This window comes from Dermochelys coriacea, chromosome 9 (genome assembly GCF_009764565.3).
Source record: "Dermochelys coriacea isolate rDerCor1 chromosome 9, rDerCor1.pri.v4, whole genome shotgun sequence".
NCBI classification, from domain to species: Eukaryota; Metazoa; Chordata; order Testudines; family Dermochelyidae; genus Dermochelys; species Dermochelys coriacea.
Window position 1 is genome coordinate 58,127,572 of NC_050076.1, and position 13,588 is coordinate 58,141,159.

The 13,588-nt window shown below is 38.1% G+C and overlaps 1 protein-coding gene across 6 annotated transcripts in view; it reads left to right on the forward strand.

The window, feature by feature from the left end:
* Positions 1–13,588, forward strand: part of LOC119861405 (SLAIN motif-containing protein-like) — a 66,685-nt gene that overhangs the window by 3,873 nt on the left and 49,224 nt on the right. For all 6 annotated transcript variants that reach the window (XM_038416501.2, XM_038416505.2, XM_038416506.2 and 3 more), the window contains exon 3: positions 222–950. In XM_038416501.2, coding sequence (XP_038272429.1) covers positions 244–950 — 707 coding nt within the window. In that variant the 5' untranslated portion in view covers positions 222–243. The remainder of the gene's footprint in view (positions 1–221; positions 951–13,588) is intronic.

A 13,588-nucleotide genomic window follows, 5' to 3' on the forward strand; every position in this document is an offset into this window, starting at 1 on the left:
AGAATAGCAGCTGTGTTAGTCTGTATTCACAAAAAAGAAAAGGAGTACTTGTGGCACCTTAGAGACTAACAAATGTATTTGAGCATAAGCTTTTGTGAGCTACAGCTTATGCTCAAATAAATTTGTTAGTCTCTAAGGTGCCACAAGTACTCCTTTTCTTATTTTAAAATGATATTGTACATCTTTATGCACTTAAACGTCTATATTTTGATGTCTTACAGTGAGGCTTTGTGTGTCTCGAAAATGGTAGTTCCTGGGAGTGTTCCTGTCATACAGCAGGACCATGCCCTTGAACCTGATTTGGAGCGGGGCTCAACAGAGAATTCTGCAATGGGACCTGAGATAGAACCAGGTACTGATCGGGTGCACCCAGAGTTGGAGGAGGTGCGAAAGCTGCAGGAACTAGTGAGAAGACTCGAGATCCAGAATCAGCAGCTGAGAACTAGGAGCCACAGAAATGTGGTAGGGACAAATACACAAACAAACATGGGTGTGAATAATCATAACTCGGGGCTCAATGGAATGGAAATTAACAATAGCATCAACATTATAACAGAGAAGCAAGAATTACAGATAATGGCAGATGTACATGACAGACCAACTAAAATAAGAACAGAGGTGAAAGAGTGTGACTGCTTAGAGAAAGATGTGGATACACAAATGCATTATAGCTGCCCTAGTATTACTGAGAGAGAGTCTCCCAACTCAAAATATATGAATGATGCAGAAATGCAGAACGATGTTAATGTCAGCTGTTCAAGTCTGGATAGGAATAGCAGCATAGAACTTGTGGAAGACTTGATCACCATAGGTATTCATCCATCTGTAAAAATGAGTGAACAGAATCCAAATGAAGAGAGTGGAGATTTAGGAAGCTTCTTGAATGACACTGCTTTGGATGAAGTGGAAGTGCTAGAACTTGGGAACTGCAGTGATGAAGAGGACAGCTGGTATGTATGTCAAAGCTCTGAGTATTACAAAGGTTCTGTAATGTAGACTATAGTTGGAATTCCCATGCTAAACATTATCCATCTGATTCCCTTTTAACATGGAACAGTGTACACTATTTTCATTTCTGGAGCAGGTATCAAGTTGTTAGCTATTTGTTTACAAGAGTCCTTTGCCAGAATGAAATGAGCATAAACAGACTATTTCTATCCTTGACCATTTATAACTATAACTATAACTAACTATAATTGGAGAATTGGTCTGAAATCAACAAGATGAAATTCAGTAAAGACAAGTGTAAAGTAAAAAGTAAAGACAAGTGTAAAGTACTTCATTTAGGAAGGAAATAATCAAAGCACAACTACAAAATGGGGAATAACTGGCTAGGCACTAATAATTCTGACAAGGATCTGGGGGTTATAATGGATCACAAATTAAATACGAGTCAACACATGACGTAGTTGCAAAAAAAAAAAAAAAAAAAAAAAAAAAAAAGCTAATATCACATGGAGTGTACTAACAGGAGTGTTATTTGTAAGATGGGAGGTAATTGTCCCGTTCTACTTTTTGTTTTTTTGTGTATGCTTGCAATTTCACTTTTGCTTGCTAAACAAGATAACGTTCAGAACTAATTCCAACTCATCAATAGTAGCCTTGACTTAGAAGTAAGGCACGTTGTGAGTATCGTAAGACTTCATTCATTGCTTTCACAGAATGTTAGATATGCTTAATGTGGCTTTCTTAAGGTTACGTATCTGCAAATAGACCAGACATCAACACTGTAGTGAAGATACCTATTCCAGAATATGTGCTCAGGGCAAAACAAACCTTAGAAATTAATGAGTTCTAAACTGAGTTTATACTTGTAAAGATAATTTAAGAAATATATAAACATTTTTGTTTGCATATCACTAGTATGGAAATGAATACCTTAGTGACATCAGTTACAATTTGAATCTGAGATTTGATTATAAATATACAGGGGAAACAATCTTTCAAATGACATGGCATGACCCTCTCTTCTTGCTAGTTTGAGGAGCGGAAAAGACTCCATCTAGTTAAAAATACTTCTAATCTAATTTCTTCTTGCATTTCTCAGGTTCTTGTGTGCTAGTGCAATGCTGCAATGTCTTGGTTGCAAACTTTGCAGCAGAATGTCTGTTTATTTTTTTAAAAACCTTTCCATTGGTTATCTCCCTGCTAAAAATGTTGTTGGTATTCTTAGCTTCTGTGAAACTTTTATTTTATGAAGCCTTAACATTTGGTCAGATTTGATTGTCACTTTAAAATCCAACTGTTCACACCTTCAGAATGCCTAAAAATGTGTGATTGGATTTCTTAAAAATGAGAAACATTTATTGGAATGTGAAACTATTAAAGGTGTTTTTTTTGTGGCACTTGTGGCAAGTGCTGAGTAAGTACATGTTTAGCAAATGGCACTTGGCAGGCAAGACAAATCAATGCAAGAAACATTAACTTTAGTTGACTTCTTCACCAGGACAATATGGATCAGGCTTCACGTGCAAATATATATAACAAAAATGAAAAGGTGCTACAGAGAATTGTGTACGTACACTCCAATATTAATGTTTATAAATGAGCCTTGTGAAGTCCAGCTATGTTGTTAGTTGTAATGAAGGAATTTATAACTTTCAGTCAGATACCAGTGTACGATCAAAATCTAATCTACACAAACAAGGAACAGTTAAAAAAGACAAATGTAAGAGTAATGTTAACAATTCCATATGAAAATTTTCTACCTAATCTAATTTTCTACCCTAAATCTACCCTCACCAAAACCTCTAAATATCCTGTTGAACCTTTTTTAAAAAACAAACAAAAAACACATCTCTGACACTTTTGTGGGCTTTCAAAGGATTCTTGTGTACTGAATGTCTCCCTTGTAGCGAGTTACATATTTGGTTTTTATTTTATTTAATTTTCCCCAGGAATTTATCGGTGCTTATTACTACAAGAACAAAAACAGGTAAAATAGGTGCAAAAAAACTATTATTTTTTCTGGGTTAATATCAGGGTTTATTTTGGTGGACGGAAGGACAGGAAAAAATGGATTCAGTAGATTAAAACTTTGGTGAATGGAATTCAGTGTGGTTTGCTGCAGAACTAAAACATAACTCAAACACAATGCCACCTTTGAGTTTAAGAAAACAATACATCTCTAATGCTCACATAAAACTTTTTTCATTTGAATAAACAGTTTACTGTTTAGATTTAGAACTATTAGCCTATAAATATTTACATTTAATAATTGGGCCACACCATTTGCAGCTCAATTTCACCCTTTTTTCCTGCTTTTGTTTTTTTAAAACTTTCCAATACTTCCTTTTGTTCTGAAACATATTCTGATAAAGGTTTTCATTTTCTTCCCATTTTAGTGTGTCAGATCTTTAAACCATTATCTAACAGCTTAAAATGGGTGTGAATTTCATTAGTATGTTCAGATGCGCACATTCTTTAGAGCTTGCTTGCATGCTTGTTTGTTTACTGTGTGCATCTTCTAGACTAACACACAGCCTTACTTCAACAGGCAGCTTTACATATACAGACAGGCTAATGTATTATCCTAAAACATATCTCATGCAATATATTGTATTTTCCTAATAAAACAAGTTATTTGTTTATATATATTTGAATGATACAAAAGTAGGGTGAAAATTGGGGGGGGAAAAAGAATAATACTTTTTGTAAAACCCAGTATTTTTTCAGTAAAAATCAGTTTAAACTAGGCTGTTGATTAATCGCAGTTAACTCACTTGATTAACTCAAAAAAAATTATCGTGATTAATCGCAGTTTTAATCACATTGTTTAAACAATAGAATACCGATTTAAATTTATTAAAAAATTTTGGCCTTTTTTAACATTTTCTTGTATATTGTATTGTGTATATTTTATATTACAAATATTTACACTGTAAAAATGATAAAGTATTTTTCAATTCACCTCATACAAGTACTGTAGTGCAATTTCTTTGTCGTGAAAGTGCAATACACAAATGTAGATTTTTGTTTTGGTTTTGAGTGCAGTTACGTAACAACAATGTGAACTTCAGAGCCTACAAGTCCGCTCAGTCCTACTTCTTGTTCAGCCAATTGCTAAAACAAACAAGTTTGTTTACATTTACAGGATATAATGCTGCCCTCTTCTTATTTAGTGTCACCAGAAAGTGAGAACAGGCATTTGCATGGCACTTTTGTAGCCGGCATTGCAAAATATTTACGTGCCAGATATGCTAAACATTCGTATGCCCCTTTATGCTTCGGCTATCATTCCAGAGGACATGCTTCCATGCTGATGACGCTCATTTAAAAAAAATGTGTTAATTAAATTTGTGACTGAACTCCTTGGGAGAGAATTGTATGTCCCCTGCTCTGTTTAATCCATTTTCTGCCATATATTTCATGTTATAGCAGTCTCAGATGATGACCCAGCACATCTTGTTCGTTTTAAGAACACTTTCACTGCAGATTTGACAGAATGCAAAGAAGGTACCAATATGAGATTTCTAAAGATAGCTACAGCACTCAACCCAAGGTTTAAGAATCTGAAGTGCCTTCCAAAATCTGAGAGGGACGAAGTGTGGAGCAGGCTTTCAGAAGTCTTAAAAGAGCAAAACTATGATATGGAAACTATCAAACCCGAACCACCAAAAAAGAAAATCAACCTTCTGCTATTGGCATTTGACTCGGATAATGAAAGTGAACATGCGTCAGTCTGCACTGCTTTGGATCGTTATCAAGCAGAATCTGCCATCAGTATGGACGCATATCTTCTAGAATGGTGGTTGAAGCATGAAAGGACATATGAATCTTTAGTGCATCTGGCACATAAATATCTTGCAACACCGGCTAGAACAGTGCCATGCGAATGTTTGTTCTTGCTTTAAGGTGACATAAATAAGAAGCGGGCAGCATTTTCTCCTGCAAATGTAAACAAACTTGTTCATCTTGGCAATTGGCTGAATAAGAAGTAGGACTGAATGGACTTGTAGGCTCTAAAGTTTAACATTTTTTTTGTACATAATTCTACACTTGTAAGTTCAACTTTCATGATAAAGAGATTGCACTACCGTACTTATATTGGGTGAAATGAAAAATAGTATTTCTTTTTCTACAGTGCTTCTATTCAAAAATAAATATAAAGTGAGCACGGTACACGTTGTATTCCGTGTTGTAATTGAAATCAATATATTTGAAAATGTAGAAAACGTCCAAAAATATTTAAATAAATGGTATTCTATTATTGTTTAACAGTGCGATTAATCACGATTAATTTTTTTAATTGTTTGACAGCGTAGTTTAAACTGAAAACAAAGGGGTTTACTCACCTGTAAAAATGCTGCCAACGTGGGGGAAGTGCAATGGGTATGTAGATGACCATGTTTTATTTAGTACATGCTTGGCCCTCATCACTCTAGAACCTACCTCACAAACGTTAATGATTGTTTTCCTCCCATGCTCCTGTGAGGTAGAGAAGTATTATTACATGTAGGTGAACTGAGACAGAGAATTAAGTGACTTTTTTTCCAAGGTTGCATATTTGAAATAAAACTGGGACTCTGAACTCAAGTTTCCAGAATCCTAGTCCAGCATTTTCAGCACAAGACTACCTGGTTCATCTGAATGTGTGTTTATAGACCTAAACAACAGGCAGGTCTAACTTTTTGTTCCTGTAAACAGTGACATGGTGTCTTTAAAAGCATATTAAGTGTGCTTCTTTCAAGTAGAATAGAGGAAGAAGTGCCACTAAAAATACTGCTTCTAAAACCCCTTAACAGATCTGACTTTGCTTGTAAAACAGGGTGGATTTAAAAAAAAAGAGTATTTTTACTTTTTGTTCTTTGAACTATATGGTGGTGGGGTTTTGGTTTTTTTTTGTGTTTTTACACATGAACCTGTTTAAAATGAAATCTGAATTTAACACAAAGCATGTCAAGGCCTAAACTACTTATAATATCTCTTTAAAAACAAACAAACATGCTGAAACCATGAGCCTCTATCAGAAACTATGAATTAAAGGCTGCTTCTGTATAAAGAAATCTAAGACTGATATTTCTATGCAACTTCTTACAATGCCAGTGAATTCTTTGTTTGAAATTTAAATGTTTCCCTACAATTGTTTTGGGATGCAAGTGTTGCAGCATTGTACTAGTGCCGTGGTTCTGTTTGGACTTTTTTAAACCTATTTATGTGGTTTTGAAAATTCTGCTAGGTGCCTGAATCTTTAGGCCCCTAAATTCCTTTGTAAATCTGGACCTTAATCTCTACATTACTGACTTTAACAGATTAAATTTAAGCATTTCCTATACAGGCTAATGATTATAGCCCAGTTAATTTTTGCCCTGTGTTTTGGGTCTGATTTTGAACTCTTCCTTGCTACTTATGCCAGTGTAACTCCATTGATTTTTGTGGCATTATTCCAAATTTACACTATTTTTGTTTTATAGTTTATTCAAATAAACAGATCAGAATAGGTTCCTTGTTTAATCACTTAGAATGGTGCAAAGTAAGTATAAAATGCTAGCAGTTAGAATGCTAGCATTTTTCATCAAACTGCTAGCATTTTTCATCCACACAGCATAATGGTTGCAAGGTGCAGGAAAATAATGAATTAGGCCCTTCGTTTGCTGTTGGCTAGTAGATCTGAGGCACAGGAGGTTGGATATCTTGTGGTTTTCTCTCCCCCGAAGAAGTGTGTGTACATGAATTTCCTTAAAAAGAAAAGGAGTACTTGTGGCACCTTAGAGACTAACAAATTTATTAGAGCATAAGCTTTCCACCAAATGCATCCGATGAAGTGAGCTGTAGCTCACGAAAGCTTATGCTCTAATAAATTTGTTAGTCTCTAAGGTGCCACAAGTACTCCTTTTCTTTTTCTTTTTGCGAATACAGACTAACACGGCTGCTACTCTGAAACCTGGATTTAAGTAGGTATCACTATGTCTCAAGCAGTACATTTAATTACACTGACCTAGAAATCTACGATTTTTATCTACTTCAACTATTGTTTTATATTAGCTATAGGCTTTTCTTTTCCTGTTTTGTGTTTAAAAATATACAAGTTAAAATCTTGTTATGCAGTAGCATTGGTGGTGAGTCTCATGAGTATAAAAACTCTTGGGTTTTTATAATTTTAGGAATACTGATTAGCACAATCCTTTTGATATGTTCTCAAGTTTGTCTAATGCTGAGGTGAGTCACACTTTAACAATAGAGAATTCTAAAATAGATTTTATAGAACATACACAAAACTGCATTAAAAACATTAGGGTTGCAGGACAAGCACCCACAAGTTGGGAAATGCCTGCATTAAAGTTGCTTGTGCAATCATTAATTTGGACTTCTAGTGTATATGCATTATGATACAGTCCTTAATTACATGATCAAATACTATTTTTTTCCCCACAGGATTCCTGCCTCATTCAGTGCACAGGATGGACCTGTTCTGGGAATGAATCAGGGTTGTGTAGAAAAGAAAGATGTTGTCAGTAGGACTCCTGTCTCATTTCTTGCAGAAATTGGACGGTGTCTAGTGAGTAAGGCAGGGGATTGCTGGAAGTGAAAAGATGGTCTCATCTTTGGTTAACTTCTGCCCTGGAGAATAGGATTCTATCCCTGCCTCTGTTACTCAGCTAGTCACTGAAACCAAACTTGTCAGATATGGTCTCTAATTATGTGGCTCTCATTTTCTGAGTGCCCATCTTGAGACCCTGGGATCTGATTTGACTAATCAGTACTGAGCACTCAGCTGTAGCTGATGTCAGTGGGAACTGTCTGTGAATATATAAAGTGCAATATAATGCTAAGTACTCTGAAAAATCATGTCCTATCTCAAATTGGGAACCCAGAATTAATAGATATCTGTGCCTCTGGTCCTAATCTATAAAATGAGGCTAATATCCCCTCATCTCACAGGGTTTTTGTGAAGATAAATTAATGTTTGAGAAGTACTCAAATACATAGCACCATAGAAATGTCCATGGGGAAATTAATAATTCTACCTTCACAGCAGGGCAGGGTTTGAACAGTGTACAGTAATTAAGACCTGAACAATGAGGATTAAAAAAAAATTGATTAGGTGCTTATTAAGTGAACACTGTCCATCCTGTCCACTGAATGAGGCAGGGCTCTTGTGGAAAAAATAATGCATGATCATGTAATTCAAGATGAATCCTAATGTATGTGCACAAGGGGGGCAAATCAAGGTTGCATGGGCCACTTTAATCTGACATTCTTAACTTTTGAGTGTTTGACTCTGCAACCTCAATGTTCTTTTAGCATTACATTGACATCTGCATGGTTCATCAGTAGGGTTGGAACCTTTAGATCTTCTACACGATCTCTGGTCTTTGAGCTAATGGAGTAATTGATAGCAATAGTAGGTGATCATCCTCTCTGGAGACCAGCACTAGAAGGAGAGGAGGCATATTTTGCTAGTGGGTTTCCCAGATAGTTGTTGACAGTAGAGGAGTGGTGGTACTCAAGCTCCAGAAGAGATTGTGCTTCTAGTGGGGGACAGATCTGCCCTGTCCTCTCCAAACTTTCCTTATCCTAATACTGTCTCTTCCCCCATCCCTGGCTCCTTGTCCCTGTGTCATTCTTCTTGCCATCCTAACCTCTAACCTTGAGGTTTCTAATCCTAGTCTGCCTATTCTTGCCCATCCAGTTCCACTTCCCTCATGGCTCCTCATTCAGTCTGCCTTCTCCTCCAACCCACGGACTCCCAGTCTCCTTGCCCAGGCTTCTCATCCAATCTTGGGTTAGAGGAGAGGGAAATCCACTCCTTGTCCAGTCTCTTTATTGAACCAGCCTCATTTTGCCCTCCATATCCCTGATCCTTGTCATTTCTTCCCCTCTGGTGTTATCTGGACCGGTGATCTGCTAGATCACTCCAATCCTTGACTCTGGGAGCCAGCCTTACCCTGCACTGCTGTGAGAACCCTCATTCCTGGGCTGTTCATGTACAGCCTCTGGCATGTAAGCTGCTTGGATTGTACAACTTAATGAAACTAGCCAATATCTCTGGTCCCAGACACAACTCTAGGAACCTGTGTCTTGCAGTGTCCAGTTATGCCTTATGGTCACTGCAAACTTATGAGTTTGTCAATTTAACAAAGAAATTCATATGTACCAGGCTTGTTATCCCAAGGGGAGTCCCTGACACGCTTCAAACCAAATGCAGGTAGAATGAATAAACAGATGTATTAACCACAGAGATAAATTTTAAGTGATTATAAGTCAGAGAATAACAAATCAGATTTGGTCAAATGAAGTAAAAGCAAAACATATTTCTAAGCTGATCTTAACACTTTCAGTGCCCTTACAAACCTAGATGCTTCTCACCACAGGGTAGCTGGTTGTCCCTCAGCCAGTCTCTTCTCTTTGATCAATGGTTCAGTTGCTTGGTGTTGTATCTGTAGATGTAGGTGGAAGAGCGAGGAAGAACATGGCAAATGTCTTTGCCTTTTATCATGTTCTTTCTTCCCACTTGGCTTTGCCCCCCACCAAAGTCAGGTGAGCGTTACCTCATCGTAGTCCCTGACTGAGCAACGGAAGCAGGGTGACTCACTCGAGAGTCCAACTGCTCCTTTTGTTGCTGCCTAGGCTAGCGTCCTTTGTTCCTGTGAGGCTGGGCTGGGTTTGTCCCATACATATCCTGATGAGGTGTGAACTGCCTCTTTAAGAGCAAAGAGTTTTTGCCTGGGATTATTTTAAGCCATGAAAACACATTTTCAGCCTCATAACTATATACATGACATTATAACCTATAACATTACTGTAAGAACAATTACTATAACATCACTATAACAAAAATGCTCAGTGCATCATGAGCCTTCTGAAGACACCCGACATGACAAACTTTGCTTTGGATACCACACAGTCATTTTACAAGGATGAACATGGGGGTGTTCCCCCAAGGTACAGAGCGTCACACCCTCCTTATCTCATTCTTCCTCCATTTCCCCTCCCCCCCCCACCAGGGCCCTAGTTTTAGTCTCCTTCTCTTCCCCGAGCCTTACCCAAACAGTGGTAGCCTGCCTTGTTCAGCTCCCAGTATCAGTTTCCCTCTCACCCACCCTCGTCCCCAATTCCAAATCTCATCAGATGATTTGTCCCAGTCTTTTCCTTTCTCTTCGTACTGGCTTTTCATTTATGCGTTTGAATTGGATTTCATCTTTCTCCATGCTGCCTGGATGCCAGCAGGGAGGTTATTGAGAGGATAGAAGATACTGGGTTCCTGAACTCAGTTCAAGTTCCTGGTCCTGGTCTAGAGTAGCTATTACAGGGAAAGTCCTGAGCCCCTGTAGCCCAGGGCTAGTGCATACTCAGTCACTCTCTGGGGATGGTCTGTATGCAGTGCAGTCACATGTGGGAGCGTGAGGGGATGGAGCATGCAGTGAAGATGGAATCTTTGGAAATATTAGCTGCTAAAAATCAGTCTCTACTGAGTATATGTAAATTGCAGTTTCCTCCCTCACCACCCCCTTCCAAAAAAGGCTTATAATGTGCATGGCTTTTCATGAGGGTAGCCTTTGTGTTAAAGATGTATCTTTGGCTAACAGCTGCCATATTTCAAGTCCCTTTTCCAAAGCAGAGAGGCAATAGGGCATTTCAAAGAACAGCTCTCAAATTGTTAACGTGGGGGGGGGGGAATAAATTTTTCACTAGTCCTGTTCTTGGAAATGGCTGAACCATTTTGGCTGACATTTTTCAGAAAAATTCAGCTTGAGACTGACATCCAGATGGAAAATTTCAACTCAAAGGCTGAAGTTGGGCAAAGTTATAAGCAAGTAAAAATAGGGTTTTATAATGGGAAGTGTGGAGCAGCCTTAACAGGCAGTGCTACCAGCCTTGCGTATAATAAATAACAAAAACAGGCCAAATTATAAAGTAAAAGTTCCCTTATTTAAGTTTGTATGTTATTATATGTACAGAAATAGATATTCTTTAGTTTGGTCTTTTGCATGTTTAGTGATTAGTGGGAGTTCAGAGATCAGATTTTGGTAAGTACCTTCTGCTTTGGACTTACCTTACTTAAAACCTCTTGAACCAGAGGAGTTTTGTCTTTAGAAAACTTATTTTGTCAGATATTTTTGAATTATTAGACATACGACCTGTTCAGTAGACTTTAAATATTTTTTTAACAACCTCTAAGGCCTAGGATGTGAGGTGCTTAAGCACATGTGTAAATATTTGCAATCTCAGGGCAAATATGAGCATTGATTGAAACAAGGGGACAGAGTTAAAAATTTTTTTTTGGAATCTTAAATGCTAAAAGGTCATGACGTTTGTAGTTTTTTTCTTAAATGAAAATATCAGAAATGGAATATTAAAGTTACATTCTCGACTTCAGTTCCGTTCTGAAGATATTTTTTCTCTTAATTTAATAAAGGTCCAATCTTACAAATGTGTCCATGTAGTATCCCATTGAAGTCCTAAGGTAGCTGTCCCTTCCATCTTCTAAACCAGTTACATTGTCAAAAATAACATCACATTTATCGAGACCCCTTTTATATACCCTGCTCATAGATGAGTAATGTGAAATGTAACAGCTTTCACTTTGAATAGTTTTGAAGTATGTAGCTTGACTTTTTGTTTTCATTTTCTTGGGTCTCTTTATCTCTTGTAAACAGCTCCTCAGTATGGTATATCTGTTTGCACCACAAGTAATTAGTCTGTGAGAAAGCTGGCTTCTTGCCATGCATGTTATCAAAATTGCAAGTAACTGTCTAAATAAATTTTAGACAGTATCAGTCATTGGCTTTTACTTTGAAGGATTGCTGGACTGCTCCCTTACCTTGCCTTCAAAAAATGTCAGTTTCTGTAGTTACTATTTATAAAAGCAATATACAGACAAAGGAATTAACTAAATGTGTAGAACATATATCATCTTCTGTATCTTTTCCCAAAACCTCTCTATCCAGCCCTTTTTAGGTCATTTCTTGCTTTTTTTATATCGAGTTTTAGAAAGAATAGATTGATTTAAATCACTGATTTTATAAATCAACAAGTAGGAAAACTTGATTTAAAACTAAACTTGAGATCCAGGGGAAGATTTTCTGCTGTGTTCACTTCTGCTGAGGGGATGGATGTGAGAGTTGGTGAGAGAGCTGGGTACAGGTGTGAGGTGGACTGGGAGATAAAAAGGTGGATGGGAAGTAGTAAAAAAGAAGGAAGCAAAACATTGGAGACACCATGGGGAAAAGCTGCACCTTAGTCTGTTATAAGACAAAGTGGAGTGAAGCCAGGGAGGGGAAAGATGCTTTAAATAAATAAATAAATTAAATAAAGTTATGAGAGACCGAATGAATTACTTTATAATTGGAGGGTTTCGCCCCGTCACTGCAGCCAGTACAAGTTTCTGTGGTACCCTGAATTATGGCACAGAATCTCACTCGATGTATGTACAACAGTAAACACAACTATCTTACATTGCATGATACTTGGTGGTACAGTCATCTTAGAGATTAGCTGGAAGACTATTCAGTATGGGGCAAACGTTACCATAGTCAGGACTTGAAATCTTTCCTTTGGCTAAGTAGAGGTGGACACTTGGTTTTGGAAATAGAAAAACATGGAATCTACATGCTGAATTTTACATACTTCATTGAACTATATAGGTGCCCCATAAACACTCTGGAAGGGCACATTTTACATATCAAAATCTGTTAACACTGTAAACACTGAGGTCTCTTTCCCACTGCATCAGTCTATATTTCAAAAACATCTAAATCAGCATAATGGATGTAACCCATGCACTGCATTAGCTGCTGTTGATATCAGCTGCTGCAGGAGAAATGCAGAAAACTAAGGCCTTGTCTACACTGGCAAGTTTTGTCGAAACTAATGTTGACATGAAAAAATCGACAAAAGTAAAGTTGCCATAGTGAGTTTACGTTTGCTCCCTCTGTCGACAGATCGTGTCCACATTTGGGGCACCACTGTATGTATCCCACAGTGCCTGTGGTCACCATCTGGGAAGGCGGAAACGGAGTGTGGCGCATCCTAGGATGTTCAAAATGTCCCGTCATGCATTGCTTCATGTCCCAGCCCTCCAGTGGTTTCTGGCTTCCTTTTGCGCCGTTCTGGCTTTCCTTTTGCGCTGTTTTTCCAACTGTCAGTCTTTGTAGTGCGGTGCTAACTGTCGTGAGGACATCGTGCATGGCCACAGAGTTACTCACAAAGTTACTGACAGAGCATGAATCGTAGGCACCCAAGTGTGATATGGACAGCAGCAACTTATCAGTGCTTTTGGCATTCACAGAGCAGCTGCACACGGTAGACTGTCACTTTTGGGCTAGGGAAACAAATGAGTGGTGGGATCGCATTGTCATCCAGGTGTGGGATGAAGACCAGTGGGTACAGAACTTGAGGATGCATAAAGCAACCTTCCTGGAGCTATGTGTTGAGCTGGTCCTCGACCTGCAGCAAGGAGCATTTTAACAACAGGCTGAGTAGATGCCCCATGGGATGAGGGATAGCTCAGTGGTTTGAGCATTGGCCTGTTAAACCCAGGGTTGGGAGTTCAATCCTTAACAGGGCCACTTAGGGATCTGGGGCAAAAATAAAGGACAGTACTTGGTCCTGCTGTGAAGGTGGGGTGGCCCCTCAGGTCTCTCTT